Source organism: Monodon monoceros, unplaced genomic scaffold (genome assembly GCF_005190385.1).
Source record: "Monodon monoceros isolate NGI ecotype Baffin Bay Population unplaced genomic scaffold, NGI_Narwhal_1 Super_Scaffold_21, whole genome shotgun sequence".
Taxonomy (NCBI): Eukaryota; Metazoa; Chordata; class Mammalia; order Artiodactyla; family Monodontidae; genus Monodon; species Monodon monoceros.
Window position 1 is genome coordinate 88,326,537 of NW_021703778.1, and position 17,197 is coordinate 88,343,733.

Sequence of the window (17,197 nt, forward strand, 5' to 3'; positions counted from 1 at the left end):
ACTTCTGAGACAGTGAACACAGAGAGATGCTAGAAGAGTGATGCTCTCAGAGAGAGATGGAAGCTCCGTGCCATTTCCCCATGCCTTGCCTGATGCATCTATCCCATCTGGCTGGTCCTGAGTCATATCCATTGTAATAAACAGCACAAGGTGAGTGGTGCTCTTGAGAACCTTCTGTGATTACTACTCACACCTTTTCCAGGGACACTTTCTTAAAAGGACCAACAAGCATCCAGTTTACTCAGATATAATCCCAGATTCATGGAGTTGTTGCTGACCAGATTACACCTGTATCACTAAGACTGGAGTTTCCAGACAAAAAGACAAGATGGCACAGTAGAAGGAACTGAGCTCACCTCTTCTTACATAATCACCAAAATCACAACTAACTGCTGAACAACCATCAACAAAAACACGCTGGAAGCTACGAAAAGATACCCTACATCCAAAGACAAAGAAGAAGCCACAAGGAGCTGGTACAAGGGGCACAATCACAATAAAATGAAATCCCATATCTGCCAGGTGGATGACTAACAAACTGGAAAATAATTATACCACAGAAGTTCTCCCACAGGAGGGAGAACCCCACATCAGCATCTACAGCCTGGGTTTCTGGCAATGGGAGAAGAAGCCCCCAGAGAACCTGGTTTTAAAGGCCAGTTTGATCGCAGGAATTCCACAGGACTGGGGAAACACAAATTCCACTCTTGGAGGGCACACACAAGGTCTCATGTGCACTCATCTGCACTCTGTGCCAGACCTACCTGCCAATAATGGAGGGTCTCCATTGGAGGCAGGGGTGGCTGTGGCTCACTGCAGGGACAAAGACACTGGCAGCAGTAGTTCTGGGGAGTACTCATCAGTGTGAGCCTTCCTGGAGGCCACCAATTTCTCACCAAGACCTGGCCCCACCCAACAACCTGAAGCTTCCATTACTGGGACCCCATGGCCAAACAACCAACAGGGTGGGACACAGCCCCACCCATCAGCAGACAGGCTACTTAAAGTCTTCCTGACCACACAGCTGCCCACTAAACACACAGCATGACCCAGCCCTGCCCAACAGAGGGACAAGACCCAGCTCCACACCCCAGTGGGCAGTAACCAGTCCCTCCCACCAGAAAGCCTGCACAAGCCTCTTAGACAGCCTCATCCACCAGGGAGCAGGCAGAAGAAGGAAGAAGAAATACAACCCTGTAGCCTGCATAATGGACACCGCAATCACAGGAAGTTAGACAAAATGAGACAGCAGAGAAACATATCCCACACTAAGGAACATGATAAAAGCCCAGAAGAACAATTAAATGAAGTGGAGAAAGGCAATCTACCTGAAAAAGAATTCAGAGTAATGATAGTGTAGATGATCCAAGATCTCAGAAAAAGAATGGAGGTACAGATTCAGAAGATACAAGAAATGTTTAATGAAGAGCTAGAAGAACTAAACAACAAACAAACAGAAATGGACAATACAATAACTGAAATGAAAAATACACTAGAAGGGGGCTTCCCTGGTGGCGCAGTGGTTGAGAGTCCACCTGCCGATGCAGAGGACACGGGTTCGTGCCCCGGTCTGGGAAGATCCCACATGCCACAGAGCGGCTAGGTCCGTGAGCCATGGCCGCTGAGCCTGCGTGTCCGGAGCCTGTGCTCCGCAACGGAAGAGGCCACAACAGTGAGAGGCCCGGGTACAGGAAAAAAAAAAAAAAAAAACACTAGAAGGAAGCACCAACAGAATAACTGAGGCAGAAGAAAGAATGAGCAAGCTAGAAGAAAGAATGGTGGAAATCACTGCTGCAGAATAAAATAAAAAATAAAAAGGAATGAGGAAAGATGGTGGAGGAGTAAGACGTGGAGATCACCTTCCTCCCCACAAATACATCAAAACTACATCTACATGTGGAACACTTCCTATAGAACACATACTGAATGCTGGCAGAAGACCTCAGACTTCCCAAAAGGCAAGAAACTCCCCACATACCTGGGTAGGGCAAAAGAAAAAAGGAAAACCAAAGACAAAAGAATAGGGATGGGACCTGTACCTCTGGGAGGGAGCTGTGAAGGAGGAAAAGTTTCCACACACTAGGAAGCCCCTTCACTGGTGGGGATTGGGGGGGGGGGTGGAAGTTTCGGAGCCACGGAAGAGAGCAGAGCAACAGGGGTGGAGAGGGCAAAGCGGAGAGATTCCTGCACAGAGGATTGGTGCCGACAGTACTCACCAGCCTGAGAGGCTTATCGGCTCACACACCGGGGTGGGCGGGGGCTGGGAGCTGAGGTTCGGACTTCAGAGTTAAGATCCCAAGGAGAGAACTAGGGTTGGCTGTGTGAACACATCCTGAAGGGGGATAGTGCACCACAGCTAGCCGGAAGGGAGTCTGGGAAAAAATCTGGACCTGCCTAAAAGGCAAGAGACCATTGTTTCAGGGTGCGCAAGGAGAGATGATTCAGAGCACCGCCTAAACGAGCTCCAGAGACAGGTGCGAGCCGCGGCTATCAGCAGGGACACCAGAGACGGGCATGAAATGCTAAGGCTGCTGCTGCAGCCATCAGGAAGCCTGTGTGCAAACACAGGTCACTATCCATACCTCCCCTCCTGGGAGCCTGTGCAGCCCGCCACTGTAGGGTCCCGTGATCCAGGGACAATTTCCATGGAAGAACACATGGCATGCCTCACGCTGTTGCAACGTCACACCGGCCTCTGCCACCACAGGCTCTCCCTGCATTCCGTACCACTCCCTCCCCCCAGTCTGAATGAGCCAGAGCCCCCTAACCAGCCGCTCCTTTAACCCGTCCTGTCTGGGTGGAGAAGAGATGCCCTCAGGTGAGCTACACGCAGAGATGGGGCCAAATCCAAAGCTGAACCCCAGGAGCTGTGTGAACAAAGAAGAGAAAGGGAAATTTCTCCCAGCAGCCTCAGGACCAGCAGATTAAATCTCCACAGTCAACGTGATGTACCCTGTATCTGTGAAATGACAACGAATCATCCCAAAATTGACACAGTGGACTATGGAAGCAACGGTAGACTTGGGGTTTGCTTTCAGTATCTCATTTGTTTCTGGTTTTATGTTTCTCTTAGTTTAGTATTTACAGCTTATTATAACTGGTAGATTTGTTTACTGATTTGGTTGCCCTCTTCCTTTTTACATTTTATATAATTTTTTTCCCTTTTTCTCTTTTTGTGAGTGTGTATGTGTATGCTTCTTTGTGTGATTGTCTGTATAGCTTTGCTTTTGCCATTTGTCCTAGGGTTCTGACTGTCCGTTTTGTGTTTTGTTTTGTTTTTTTGCGGTACGTGGGCCTCTCACTGTTGTGGCCTCTCCCGTTGCGGAGCACAAGGCTCTGGACACACAGGCTCAGCAGCCATGGCTCACGGGCCCAGCTGCTCCACGGCATGTGGGATCTTGCCAGACCAGGGCACGAACCCATGTCCCCTGCATCGGCAGGCGGACTCTCAACCGCTGCACCAACAGGGAAGCCCCGTTTTGTTTTTTAGTATACTTTTTAGTGCTTGCTATCATTGGTGAATTTGTTTTTTGGTTTGGTTGCTCTCTTCTTTCTCTCTCCTTTTTTTTTATTACTTTTTAATTTTTTTTCTATTTTAATAACTTTATTTTACTTTATTTTTTTTTTCCTTTCTTTCATTCTTTTTCTCCCTTTTCTTCTGACCCATGTGGCTGACAGGGTCTTGGTGCTCTGGCCGGATGTCAGTCCTGAGCCTCTGAGGTGGGAGAGCGGAGTTCAGGACACTGGTCCACCAAAGACCTCCCAGCCCCACATAACATCAAACAACAAAAGCTCTCCCACAGATCTCCATCTCAACGTTAAGAACCAGTCCCACTCAACGAACAGCAAGCTACACTGCTGGACACCCTATGGCAAACAACTAGCAACACAGGAACACAACCCCACCCATTAGCAGAGAGGCTGCCTAAAATAATAATAAGGTCACGGACACCCCAAAACACACCACCGGATGTGGTCCCGCCCACCAGAAAGACAAGATCCAGCCTCATCCACCAGAACACAGGAACCAGTCCCCTCCACCAGGAAGCCTACACAACCCACTGAACCAACCTTACCCACTGGGGACAGATACCAAAAATAATGGGACCTATGAACCTGCAGCCTGTGAAAGGGAGACCACGAACAGTAAGTTAAGCCAAAATGAGAAGGCACAGAAATACAAAGCAGATGAAGGAGCAAGGTAAAAACCCACTAGACAAAACAAACGAAGAGGAAACAGTCCACCTGAAAAAGAATTCAGAGTAATAATAATAAAGGTGATCCAAAATAATGGAAATAGAATGGAGAAAATACAAGAAATGTTTAACAAGGAACTAGAAGAACTAAAGAGCGAACAAACAAGGAAAAACAACACAATAAATATAATAAAAAAACTCTGGAAGGAATCAATAGCAGAATAACTGAGGCAGAAGAATGGATAGGTGACCTGGAAGATAAAAGAGTGGAAATAACTACTGCAGAGCAGAATAAAGAGAAAAAACATCAAAAGAATTGAGGACAATCTCAGAGACCTCTGGGACAATATTAAACACACCAACATTTGAATTATACAGGTCCCAGAAGAAGAAGAGAAAAAAAAAAAGGGACTGAGAAACTAATAAGAACCTGCTGTATAAAAAATAAAATAAAATTCAAAAATTCCCCCCAAAAAAATTAAATACGAAGAAAAAATATTAAAAGCAGCAAGGGAAAAGCAACAACATACAAGGGAACTCCCATAAGGTTAACAGCTGATCTTTCAGCAGAAACTCTGCAAGCCAGGAGGGAGTGGCATGGTATAATTAAAATGATGAAAGGGAAGAACCTACAACCAAGATTACTCTACCCAGCAAGGATCTCATTCAGATTCGAGGGAGAAATTAAAACCTTTACAAACAAGCAAAACCCAAGAGAATTCAGCACCACCAAACCAGCTCTACAACAAATGCTAAAGGAACTTCTCTCAACAGGAAACACAAGAGGAGGAAAAGACTTACAATAACAAACACAAAACAATTTAAAAACTGGTAATAGGAACATACATATGGATAATTATGCTCCAAACAAAAGACATACACTAGCTGAATGGAAACAAAAACAAGACCCAAACATATGCTGTCTACAAGAACTCACTTCAGACCTACGGACACATACAGACTGAAAGTGAGGGGATGGAAAAAGATATTCCGTGTAAATGGAAATCAAAAGAAAGCTGGAATAGCAATTCTCATATCAGACAGACTTTAAAATAAAGACTATTACAAGAGACAAAGAAGGACACTACATAATGATCAAGGGATCAATCCAAGAAGAAGATATAACACTTGTAACTATTTATGCACCCAACATAGGAGCACCTCAATACATAAGGCAAATGCTAACAGCCATAAAAGGGGAAATTGACAGTAACACAATCATAGTAGGGGACTTTAACACCCCACTTTCACCAATGGAAAGATCATCCAAAATGAAAAAAAATAAGGAAACACACGTTTTAAATGATACATTAAACAAGATGGACTTAATTGATATTTATAGGACATTCCATCCAAAAACAACAGATTACACTTTCTTCTCAAGTGCTCATGGAACATTCTCCAGGATAAATCACATCTTGGGTCACAAATCAAGCCTCACAAACTTAAGAAAATAAAAATCGTATCAAACATCATTTCCAACCACAACGCTGTAAGATTAGAAATCAATTGAACGAAAAAAAAAAGTATAAAAAAACACAAAGTATAAAAAAACACAAACAGGGGCTTCCCTAGTGGCGCAGTGGTTGAGAGTCCATCTGCCGATGCAGGGGACACGGGTTCATGCCCCAGTCCGGGAGGATCCCACATGCCGTGGAGTGGCTGGGCCCGTGAGTCGTGGACGCTGAGCCTGCACGTCCGGAGCCTGTGCTCCTCAACGGGAGAGGCCACAACAGTGAGAAGGCCGCGTACAGCAAAAAACAAACAAACAAACAAAAAAACCCACAAACACATAGAGGCTAAACAATGCACTGCTAAATAACCAAGAGATCCTAAAGAAATCAAAGAATAAAGAAAAGAATACACAGTAACAAATGACAATGAAAACATGATGACCCAAAACCTATGGGACACAAAAAAAGCACTTCTGTAGGGAACTTTATAGCAATTCAAACTCACCTCAAGAAACAACAAAAAACTCAAATAAACAATCTAAACTTACACCTAAAGCAATTAGAGTAAGAAGAACAAAAAAAACCCCAAATTTAGCAAAAGGAAAGAAATCATAAAGATCAGATCAGAAATAAATAAAAAAGAAATGAAGTAAACCATAGCAAAGATCAATAAAACTAAAAGCTGGTTCTTTGAGAAGATAAACAAAATTGAAAAACCATTAGCCAGACACATCAAGAAGAAAAGGGAGAAGACTCAAACCAACAGAATTAGAAATGAAAAAGGAGAAGTAACAACTGACACTGCAGAAATACAAAGGATCATGAGAGATTACTACAAGCAACTATATGCCAATAAAATGGACAACCTGGAAGAAATGGACAAATTCTTAGAAAAGCACAACCTTCCGAGACTGAACCAGGAAGAAATAGAAAATATGAACAGATGAATCACAAGCACTGAAATTGAAACTGTGATTAAAAATCTTCCAGCAAATAAAGGCCCAGGAGGGACTTCACTGGTGGAGCAGTGGTTAAGAATCTGCCTGCCAATGCAGGGGACATGGGTTCAAGCCCTGGTCCGGGAAGATCCCACATGCCGCAGAGCAGCTAAGCCCGTGCACCACAACAACTGGGTCTGTGCTCTAGAGCACATGAGCCACAACTACTGAGCCCACATGCCACAACTACTGGAGCCCATGCACCTAGAGCCTTTGCTCCACAACAAGAGAAGCCACTGCAATGAGAAGCCCGCACACCGCAGCAAAGAGTAGCCCCCACTCGCCAAAACTAAAGAAAGTCCGCACGCAGCAATGAAGACCAAACACAACCAAAAATAAATAAACAAACAAACAAACTAAAGGCCGAGGACCAGATGGCTTCACAGACGAATTCTACCAAACATTTAGAGAAGAGCTAACATCTATCCTTCTCAAACTCTTCCAAAATACAGCAGAGGGAGGAACACTCCCAAACTCATTCTACAAGGCAACCATCACCCTGATACCAAAACCAGACAAGGATGACACAAAAAAAGAAAACTACAGGCCAATATCACTGATGAACATAGAGGCAAAAATCCTTAACAAAATACTAGCAGTTTGTCCTATAGTTTCTTAACTATAAATGAAAAATGGATCTTGAAAATTACACATATTGGTTTTTTTCACTTGATATGTCTGATTTGTGCTCCTCCAAAATAAAAAATACTAGCAAACAATTCAACAGCACATTAAAAGAATCATACACCAAGGGCTTCCCTGGTGGTGCAGTGGTTGAGAATCTGCCTGCCAATGCAGGGGACACGGGTTCGAGACCTGGTCTGGGAGGATCCCACATGCCGTGGAGCAACTGGGCCCGTGAGCCACAACTACTGAGCCTGCGAGTCTGGAGTGTGTGCTCCTCAACAAGAGAGGCTTTGACAGTGAGAGGCCCGCACACCACGATGAAGAGTGGCACCCACTTCCCACAACTAGAGAAAGCCCTCGCACAAAAATGAAGACCCAACACAGCCAAAAATAAATTAATTAATTAATTTTAAAAAAAAAGAATCATACACCATGATCAAGTGGGTTTTATCCCCGGAAGGCAAGGATTCTTCAATATACACAAATCAATCAGTGTAATAAACCATATTAACAAATTCAGGGAGAACAACCATATGATCATCTTAATAGATGCAGAAAAAGCTTTCAACAAAATTCAGCACCCATTTATGATAAAAACCCTCCAGAATGTAGGCACAGAGGGAACTTACCTCAACATAATAAAGGCCATATATGACAAACACACAGCCAACATTGTTCTCAATGGTGAAAAACTAAAAACATTTCCACTAAGATGAGGAGCAAGACAAGACTGCCCACTCTCACCACTATTATTCAACATAGTTTTGAAAGTTTTAGCCACAGCAATCAGAGAAGAAAAAGAAATAAAAGGAATCCAAATCGGAAAAGAAGAAGTAAAACTGTCACTGTTTGCAGATGACGCAATACTATACATAGAGATGGTGAGATATACCATGCTCTTGGATTGGAAGAATCAATATTGTGAAAATGACTATTCTACCCAAAGCAATCTACAGATTCAATGCAATGTCTATCAAATTACCAATGGCATTTTTCACAGAACTACAACAAAAAATCTTAAAATTTGTATGGACACACAGAAGACCCTGAATAGCCAAAGCAATCTTGAGGAAGAAAAATGGAGCTGGAGGAATCAGACTCCCAGACGTCAGACTATACTACAAACCTACAGTAATCAAGACAGTATGGTACTGGCACAAAAACAGAAATATAGATCAATGGAACAGGATAGAAAGCTCAGAGATAAACCCACGCACATATGGTCACCTTATTTTTGATAAAGGAGGCAAGAATATACAATGGAGAAAAGACAGCCTCTTCAATAAGTGGTGCTGGGAAAACTGGACAGCTACATGTAAAAGAATGAAATTAGAACACTTCCTAACACCATACACAAAAATAAACTCAAAATGGATTAAAGACCTAAATGTAAGACAAGATACTATAAAACTCTCAGAGGAAAACATAGGAAAAACACTCTGACATAAACCACAGCAAGATCTTTTTGACTCACCTCCTAGAGTAATGAAAATAAAATCAAAAATAAGCAAGTGGGCGTTCCCTGGAGGTGCAGTGGTTGAGAGTCCGCCTGCCAATGCAGGGGACACGGGTTCATGCCCCAGTCCGGGAGGATCCCACACGTCGCGGAGCGGCTGGGCCCGTGAGCCATGGCTGCTGAGCCTGTGCGTCCAGAGCCTGTGCTCCGCAACAGGAGAGGCCACAGCAGTGAGAGGCCCGTGTGCCACAAAAAAGAAAAAAAAAAAGGGACCTAATTAAACTTAAAAGCTTTTGCACAGCAAAGGAAACCATAAACAAGACGAAAAGACAACCCTCAGAATGGGAGAAAATATTTGCAAATGAAGCAACTGACAAAGGATTAATCTCCAAAATATACAAACAGCTCATGCACCTCAATATCAAAACAACAAACAACCCAATCCAAAAATGGGCAGAAGACCTAAATAGACATTTCTCCAAAGAAGACATACAGATGGCCAAGAGGCACATGAAAAGATAATCAACATCACTAATCATTAGAGAAACGCAAATCAAAACTACAATGAGGTATCACCTCATACCAGTGAAAATGGCCATCATCAAAAAATCTACAAACAATAAATGCTGGAGAGGGTGTAGAGAAAAGGGAACCCTCTTGAACTGTTGGTGAGAATGTAAATTGATACAGCCACCATGGAGAACAGTAAGGAGCTTCCTTAAGAAACTAAAAACAGAACTACCACATGACCCAGCAATCCCCCTACTGGGCATATACCCTGAGAAAACCATAATTCAAAATGACACATGTACCCCAATGTTCACTGCAGCACTATTTACAACAGCCAAGACATGAAAACAACCTAAATGTCCAATGACAGATGAGTGGATAAAGAAGATGTGGTACATATATACAATGGAATATTACTCAACCATAAAAAGGAACAAAATTGGGTCATTTGTAGAGATGTGGATGGACCTAGAGTCTGTCATACAGAGTGAAGTAAGTCAGAGAAAAACAAATATCGTATATTAACGCATAAATGTGGAATATAGAAAAATGCTACAGATGAACCTATTTCTAGGGCAGGAATAGAGATGCAGACGTAGAGAACAGACATGTGGATGTGGCGGGGGTGGCGGGGGGAGGGTGGGATGAACTGGGAGATTAGGACTGACATATATACACTACAATGTGTAAAACAGATAGCTAGTGGGAACCTGATGTATAGCACAGGGAACTAAGCTTGGTGCTCTGTGATGACCTAGACGGGTGGGATGGGGAGGTGGGGGGTGGGAGGGAGGTCCAAGAGGGAGGGAATATATGTGTACATATAGTTGATTCACTTCGTTGTACAGCAGAAACTAACACAACATTGTAAAGCAATTATACTCCAATTTAAAAAATAAAAGAGGGGACTCACTACAGATCCTATGGACATTAAAAAAGTAATAAAGGAATAATATGAACAACTCAATGCCCACATATTTGAAAACCTAGATGAAATGGACCAATTCCTTGAAACATACACTTTACCAAAACTCATACAAGGAACAATCTGAAAAGGCCTGTACTTATTAAAGAAATTGAACTAGTAATTAATAACCTTCCAAAACAGAAAGCATCAGGCTGATACAGGTGCACTAGTGAGTTCTACCACACACTGAAGGGAAAAATTAAACCAATTCTCTACAATCTTTTTCAGAGGACAGAAGCAGAGGGAATACTACCTAACTCATTCTATGAGGCTAACATTACTGTGATATCAAAACCAGACAGACATTACAAGAACAGAAAACTACAGATCAATATCTCTCATGAGCCGAGATGCAAAAAACCTCAACAGAATATTAGTAAATTGAATCCAACAATGTATAAAATGTATTATAAACCACAACCAACTGGAATATATCCCAGGTATGCAACACTAGCTCAACACACAAAAATCAATTAATGTAATCCACCCATCAACAGGCTGAGAAAAAAAATTGCATGATCTTATCAATAAATGCAGGAAAAGCATTTGGCAAATCCCAGCACCCATTCAGAATAAAAATTCTCAGTAAACTGAAAATAGAGGGGAACTTCCTCAACGAAATAAAATCTACAAAAAACCCTATAGCTAACATAATATTTAGTGGTGAGAAATGCCAAGCTTTCCCACTGAGATCAGGTACAAGGCAAGAATGTCCTCTCTCACCACTCCTTACCAATACTGTCGGACTTCCCTGGTAGCGCAGTGGTTGAGAATCCACCTGCCAGTGCAGGGGACATGGGTTCGAGCCCTGGTCCAGGAAGATCCCACATGCCGTGGAGCAACAAAGCCCATGCGCCACAACTACTGAGCCTGCACTCTACAGCCCACGAAGCACAACTACTGAGACCACATTCCACAACTACTGAAGCCCGTGCGCCTAGAGCCCGTGCTCCACAACAAGAGAAGCCACCGCAATGAGAAGCCCGCATATCACAAGGAAGAGTAACCCCCTCTCGCCGCGACTAGAGAAAGCCCGCGCGCAGCAACGAAGACCCAACACAGCCAAAAATTAATTAATTAACTAACAACAACAAAAAAATCGCACTGTGCTGAAAGTTCTAGCTAATGCAATAATAGAAGAAAAGGAAATAAATGGTATAAAGATTGGGAAGAAAGAAATAAAACTGTATTTGTTCACAAATGACATGATAGTCTATTTAGAAAATTCTAAAGAATGGATAAAAATATTCCTGGAAGTAATAAGTGATTATAGCAAGGTTGAAGGATACCGGGTTAATATACAAAAGTCAACTGATTTCCTATATACCAGCAAGAAACAAGTGAAATTTGAAATTTAAAATACAACCCATTTAAATTACAAACCAAAAAAAAAAATACTTTGGCATAAATCTAAGAAAATATTTATAAGATTTATATGAGGAAAACTACAAAACTCTGATGATAGAAATCAAAGAACTAAATAAATGGAGAGATTATCCATGTTCTTTGACAAGACATATTGTCAAGATGTCAGTTCTTTCCAACTTAATCTATAGATTCAAAGCAATCCCAATCAAAATCCCAGCAAGTTATTTTGCAGATATTGACAAACTGATTCTACAGTTTATACAGGGAGGCAAAAGACACAGAAGAACTAACACAATATTTAAGGAGAAGAACAAAGTTACAGGACTGACTACCCAATGTCAAAACTTACTTTAAAGCCATAATAAGCAAAACAGTGTGATACTGACAAAAGAAACAATTCAACTGTCCATCAACATAGCACATTCATACAGAAGAAAACACATGATGAAGTAAAGCTGTACACATCAACATGAATGAATTTTAAAACATAAAGATATAAAAATGAGCAAAATAAAATCGCAGAATATAAAAATGGCACATTATATGTCAATATAAAAAACAGGACAAAATAAGCAAAATACTTTTTAAATATACATTCACAGGTGGTAAAACTATAAATAAATGCAAGGAGTGATTATCACAGAATTCAGCGTAATGGAACTTCCTTGACAGTCCAGTGGTTAAGAATCAGCCATCCAATGCAGGGAATGCGGGTTCGATCCTTGGTCAGGGAACGAAGATCCCACATGCTGCGGGGCTACTAAGCCCGCGTGCTCTAGAGTCCACGCACCGCAACTACAGAGAAGCCCACACACTGCAACGAAAGATCCCGTGTGCCACAACTAAGACCCCACACAGCCAAATAAATAAATAAATAAGAATTCACATAATGACTGTTATCTGGAAGGAGGGCCTTAAGAGGTACTATAAATTTCTATTGACCTGGATGGCAAGTACATGGATGGGTGCTTGAATTACTATTATTTTTTCAACTATACAAATACTTCATATGTGGGGACTTCCCTGGTGGCACAGTGATTAAGAATCCGCCTGCCAATACAGGGGACACGGGTTCGATCCCTGGTCTGGGAAGACCCCACATGCCACGGAGCAACTAAGCCCACGTGCCACAACTACTGAGCCTGCACTCTAGAGCCCACTTGCCACAACTACTGAAGCCCGTGTGCCTAGAGCCAGTGCTCCACAACAAGAGAACCCACTGCAATGAGAAGCCCGTGCACTACAACAAAGAGTAGCCCCTGCTCGCTGCAACTAGAGAAAGCCCACACCCACAGCAACGCAGACCCAATGCAGCCAAAAATAAATAATAAATTTTTTAAAAAATAAATTGATTAATAAAAAAATACTTCACATGTACTTCTTTGTATGTATAATATATTTAGTAATTTTTAAAAACTTAAACCCCTCCAGATTGGCATAATGCCAACTTTACAGATAAGGAAAGAAAATTACATAAATTGTCCAAAGTTAATACCATAGCTATAAGTTGCTGAATTGAAACTTGAAATCATGTTTGCCAAATTTCAAAAGCTATGCTCTTTCCTCTATATTACATAACTTCTGCTCTATCTACTGGATACTAATACTTATACAACTACTAAGTACTGGATTTCTGTGACTTAGGTGAGAAAAACACCATTAATCTTTGCTAATAGGGCTTCCCTGGTAGTGCAGTGGTTGAGAGTCCGCCTGCCGATGCAGGGGACATGGGTTCGTGCCCCAGTCCGGGAGGGTCCCACATGCCATGGAGCGGCTGGGCCCGTGAGCCATGGCCGCTGAGCCTGCGCGTCCAGAGCCTGTGCTCCGCGGCAGGAGAGGCCACAGCAGTGAGAGGCCTGCGTACCGCAAAAAAAAAAAAAATCTTTGCTAATAAAAAATATGCAAATATAAGCTAATGACCAATTGACAACAGAACCGGTGCTATTATCTTCCAGTGTTAATGATGTTCCTCCTGTAACAATTTTTCACACTCGCGGATACCTGGTCATAATTAAAGGTTTAGCTTTTCTCAAGCTAGCTAACCTGCATGAGAATCAAACCAATTAAATGATGCTACATTTCATTAGCATCTAGCACTAAAAAAATGGTCTACTGATGCCAAGATTTTCAGTTTCTTCTCTTATACATAAGCCCTGCTAAAATGAAGAGCAGAGAACTTAACCTAAGGAATCCTGGAGTTCAAATCCTGAAGCTTCCACTTAAGAACTACTTTGACCTTGAGCAAATTATCAGTACTTTACCTCTTTGAGCCTGTTTTCTATCCCACAAAACTTTTGCCAGAAATAAATGAGATAATGCAGTATAAAAATTTTAGGTCACTGCACTGTATTTCATAGATGTGCAACAAATGCTCATTTCCTTCCTTTATTCTAGGAATGGGAAAGAAAAAACAAATTGAGAAGCAAAAAGATAGCCAGAAAAATAAAGTAGAAGAATCTTTAAGAACAGTTTCTCAGGCAAAAATAAGAACAATTTAGTGGTAATAAAGATTTCCCTCCATTAGCAGCAGTAATAAATATAAACAAAATTCAGCTCTCAAGATTCTATTTCCTGTATAGTCCTTTGATGAAGATGAGAACTTTACAGTTATTAAAAGGTAGCATTCCCTCAGAGTTCCTATAAAGGATTAAGATTAAATTACATTAAATTACAGAGTTTCTGATCTGCTACTTATTTTACTATGTTGAACCAGTTTTTCAAATTATAAAACAACTCAGCAATATATCATGGTACAGGAAATGTAAACCAAATCTTTTACCTTTTGGATTCAGGAGGCTGTCTCTTCTTTATCATTTCACGGAGTCTTGCAGCTGACTGCAAAATACACAAAACATACACATGTAAAAAAGCACTATCTTATAACTACATAGCTTACCTTCTAAAATATTAGGTATCTGCTACTGTTTCCACACTAAACCAAGATCTATATAGCAACTAAAGAACCGTGAGATATACCTGTTCTTCTAGTAGACATGAGGCAAATACACTATCAATAATAAAGACAAGTATATAATACTATCTAATGTACTGACATTCTGATACCTTGGACCAAGTTGCTAACAAGTTTACATCATTAAACATTAAACATTTATCAAATATACTACAAATTTAAAAGTTTAAGTTCTACTACAGGCAATCCTACTTTGGTGTTTTCCAGAAAAGTTGCAGGTTATACTTCCACAAATCAAATCAGAATTTCTGTTAACTAAAATCAAAATCAGGGATACTTTTGTCTAAATTATGAATTTTCAACTGTTAGTGACTCAACAATTTAGTCCCTTATATTAACTCACCCTCCCTCCCCTCAAGATGCAAATACACACTGAATATTTAGGAATCTGGTATTCAGAGAAACCAAATAGTTATTTAATAAAGCCAAGGATTTAATGTATTTTGGGGGAAAACATCACACACCCTCCTAAACAGCTATTCTCTCATACATAGAAATTTTACCCCAGTGTGAAGACCTTCAGTGTAAATTATACCTTTAGTAATAATGATTATAAAACATTAGCATACTTCTGGCCACTTATCCTTAAAGTTTCCTATACAAAGCATATTCCCATATTTTTTTTTTTTTTTTTTTGGCCTTGCCACGCTGCATGAAGGATCTTAGTTCCCTGACCAGGGATTGAACCTGCACCCCCTGCAATGGAAGCTCGGAATCTTAACCATGAGACTTCCAGGAAAGTTCCTCACATCTATTCTTAAAGTTTAAAAAAAAAGCCGTCCTCTCTCTCCTCTACCACACATCCCTTAACCCATCTCTCCCACTTCACCTTTAACCTTTAGTTAAAGCAACCTCTTGGAACATACCCTGTTTCTTTGAATCCAAGACAACTATTCATAAGACACCATTATCTTATGTACTACCAAAATGGGGTGAGGGGAAGCTGCCAGTTATAGTTTTAATATGCCAATTTCAAAAAAAATGTCTTGGAATCAATAAAATATGGTAACCTCTTTCTATTAAGTGAAAATCTTGCTCCTAGCTTTACCCTCCCTCATTTGACACTATGAAACCTGATACTATGAGTATTTTATCAACCTACTGGCAAGAGGAATAGTATCTCAGTTTTAATTAGAAACTCCACACAAACCTCAGACAACTGAAGAGAAGCAAAAAAGTTTGCATTTTCTGATATGTTCTTCAGTCTCTTCTTTTCGTATGGTGACAATCCTGAAAAATCATCCTATGAAATTACACCAAAAAGATTATGTTACTTTATATAATCCATAGCAAAAGTGCCTCGCAAAACTAGTTGTTGCATTCTCCACATGTATATTTTCCTTTGAATTGCACCTACTCTAATTATGTTATCTTACCAAACAGGACATAATCTTTGCTGCATTGAATATTGAGATAAAGAGTCTGAGTTTCGGATAATCACAGAATATATGTATGGCTTCCCAATTAAATAACAAGTGATCTGATGTCAGAAGTCAGGTAGTGTAACCTAATAGCACATTACTTCCTACTGGCCGTTAATTGTACTATTTCTCAAAGTTATCTTTTTATTAAACAAAACAAGAAAAAACTCAATAACAGAAATTTTAAAATTCATTGAAATGGTTAAAGAAATTCAGAAAAGAGAACAAAGAAAGAGAAACACATGGGCAAAAAAGACAACTTTGAACTAGAAAATCTTGGAGGTCCAATATCCAACTAATAGTTGTAGGGGGAAAAAAGGAGCAGAGAAAATGGAGAGAAAATCATTAGAGAAATAATACAAGAAAATTTCTCAAAACTGAAGAAATGAGTTACCAGATTAAAAGGGCCTGACGTGTATGCAACACAATGAATGAAAAAAGACTCAAGCCTAGGCACATCATCACAAAATTTCTCAGTTCCTGAGATGGGTGAGTTAAGAGAAGATCCCAAAAGCTTGCAGAGGGAAAAATAGACCACAAAGAACCAAGAATCAGAATGATACTAACTTCTCAATATTGCGGAAGCTAGAAAACAATGAAAGAATGTGTTATAAATGATAAGGAAAAATTAAATTATTTTCAACTTACAATTCTAAATCCAGTTAAGCCAGCAATCAAATAAAAAGCATAAAGACTTTTTCAGACATGCAAACTATCTTTCATACACCTGTTTTCAGGAAGTTACTATAAGCTGCACTTCATCAAAATGAGATAATAAACCAAGAAAGAGAAAGACAGGATCCAGGCTACAGAAGCTCCAACACAGGACAGATAAAAGATAAAAGAAATTTAAAGGAAAGCAGTAAAAAGAAGGCCAAGAAAGAGTAAAACAGTCCAGAAAGAAGTAGGAAGATGGAGGGCCCCAGAAAATATTTCATGAATAAAATATATATATACACATGAAACCATTAGAATTATGTGATTTACATTGAGAGGAATTTTGCAACTCAGGTAAAGCTTGGACTATACGTAATAAGGATCTGGGAAGGGAAAACATGGGGTGGGGGGAGAAGGGGACAGCACACATGTGTAAACTTCACTTTCCATAGTAAGTCAATAGATAATGTGGGGGAGAAAAGCTAAAATGGCTTAAAGTGCAATTTGTCTGTTGAGCAGCAACCACAAATAGAGAGGTATGTGACAGAAAATTGTTGGCTGTTTTGATTTGT

General features: G+C 40.5%; 1 protein-coding gene across 1 annotated transcript in view; it reads right to left on the minus strand.

Moving 5' to 3' along the window:
- The window catches only part of WDR76 (WD repeat domain 76), a 62,909-nt gene that overhangs the window by 32,500 nt on the left and 13,212 nt on the right, over window positions 1–17,197 (minus strand). The window contains exons 3-4 of the mRNA XM_029237303.1: window positions 15,698–15,790; window positions 14,356–14,411 (exon numbers count right to left, since the gene is read on the minus strand). Of these exons, the coding sequence (XP_029093136.1) occupies window positions 14,356–14,411; window positions 15,698–15,790 (149 nt within the window). The remainder of the gene's footprint in view (window positions 1–14,355; window positions 14,412–15,697; window positions 15,791–17,197) is intronic.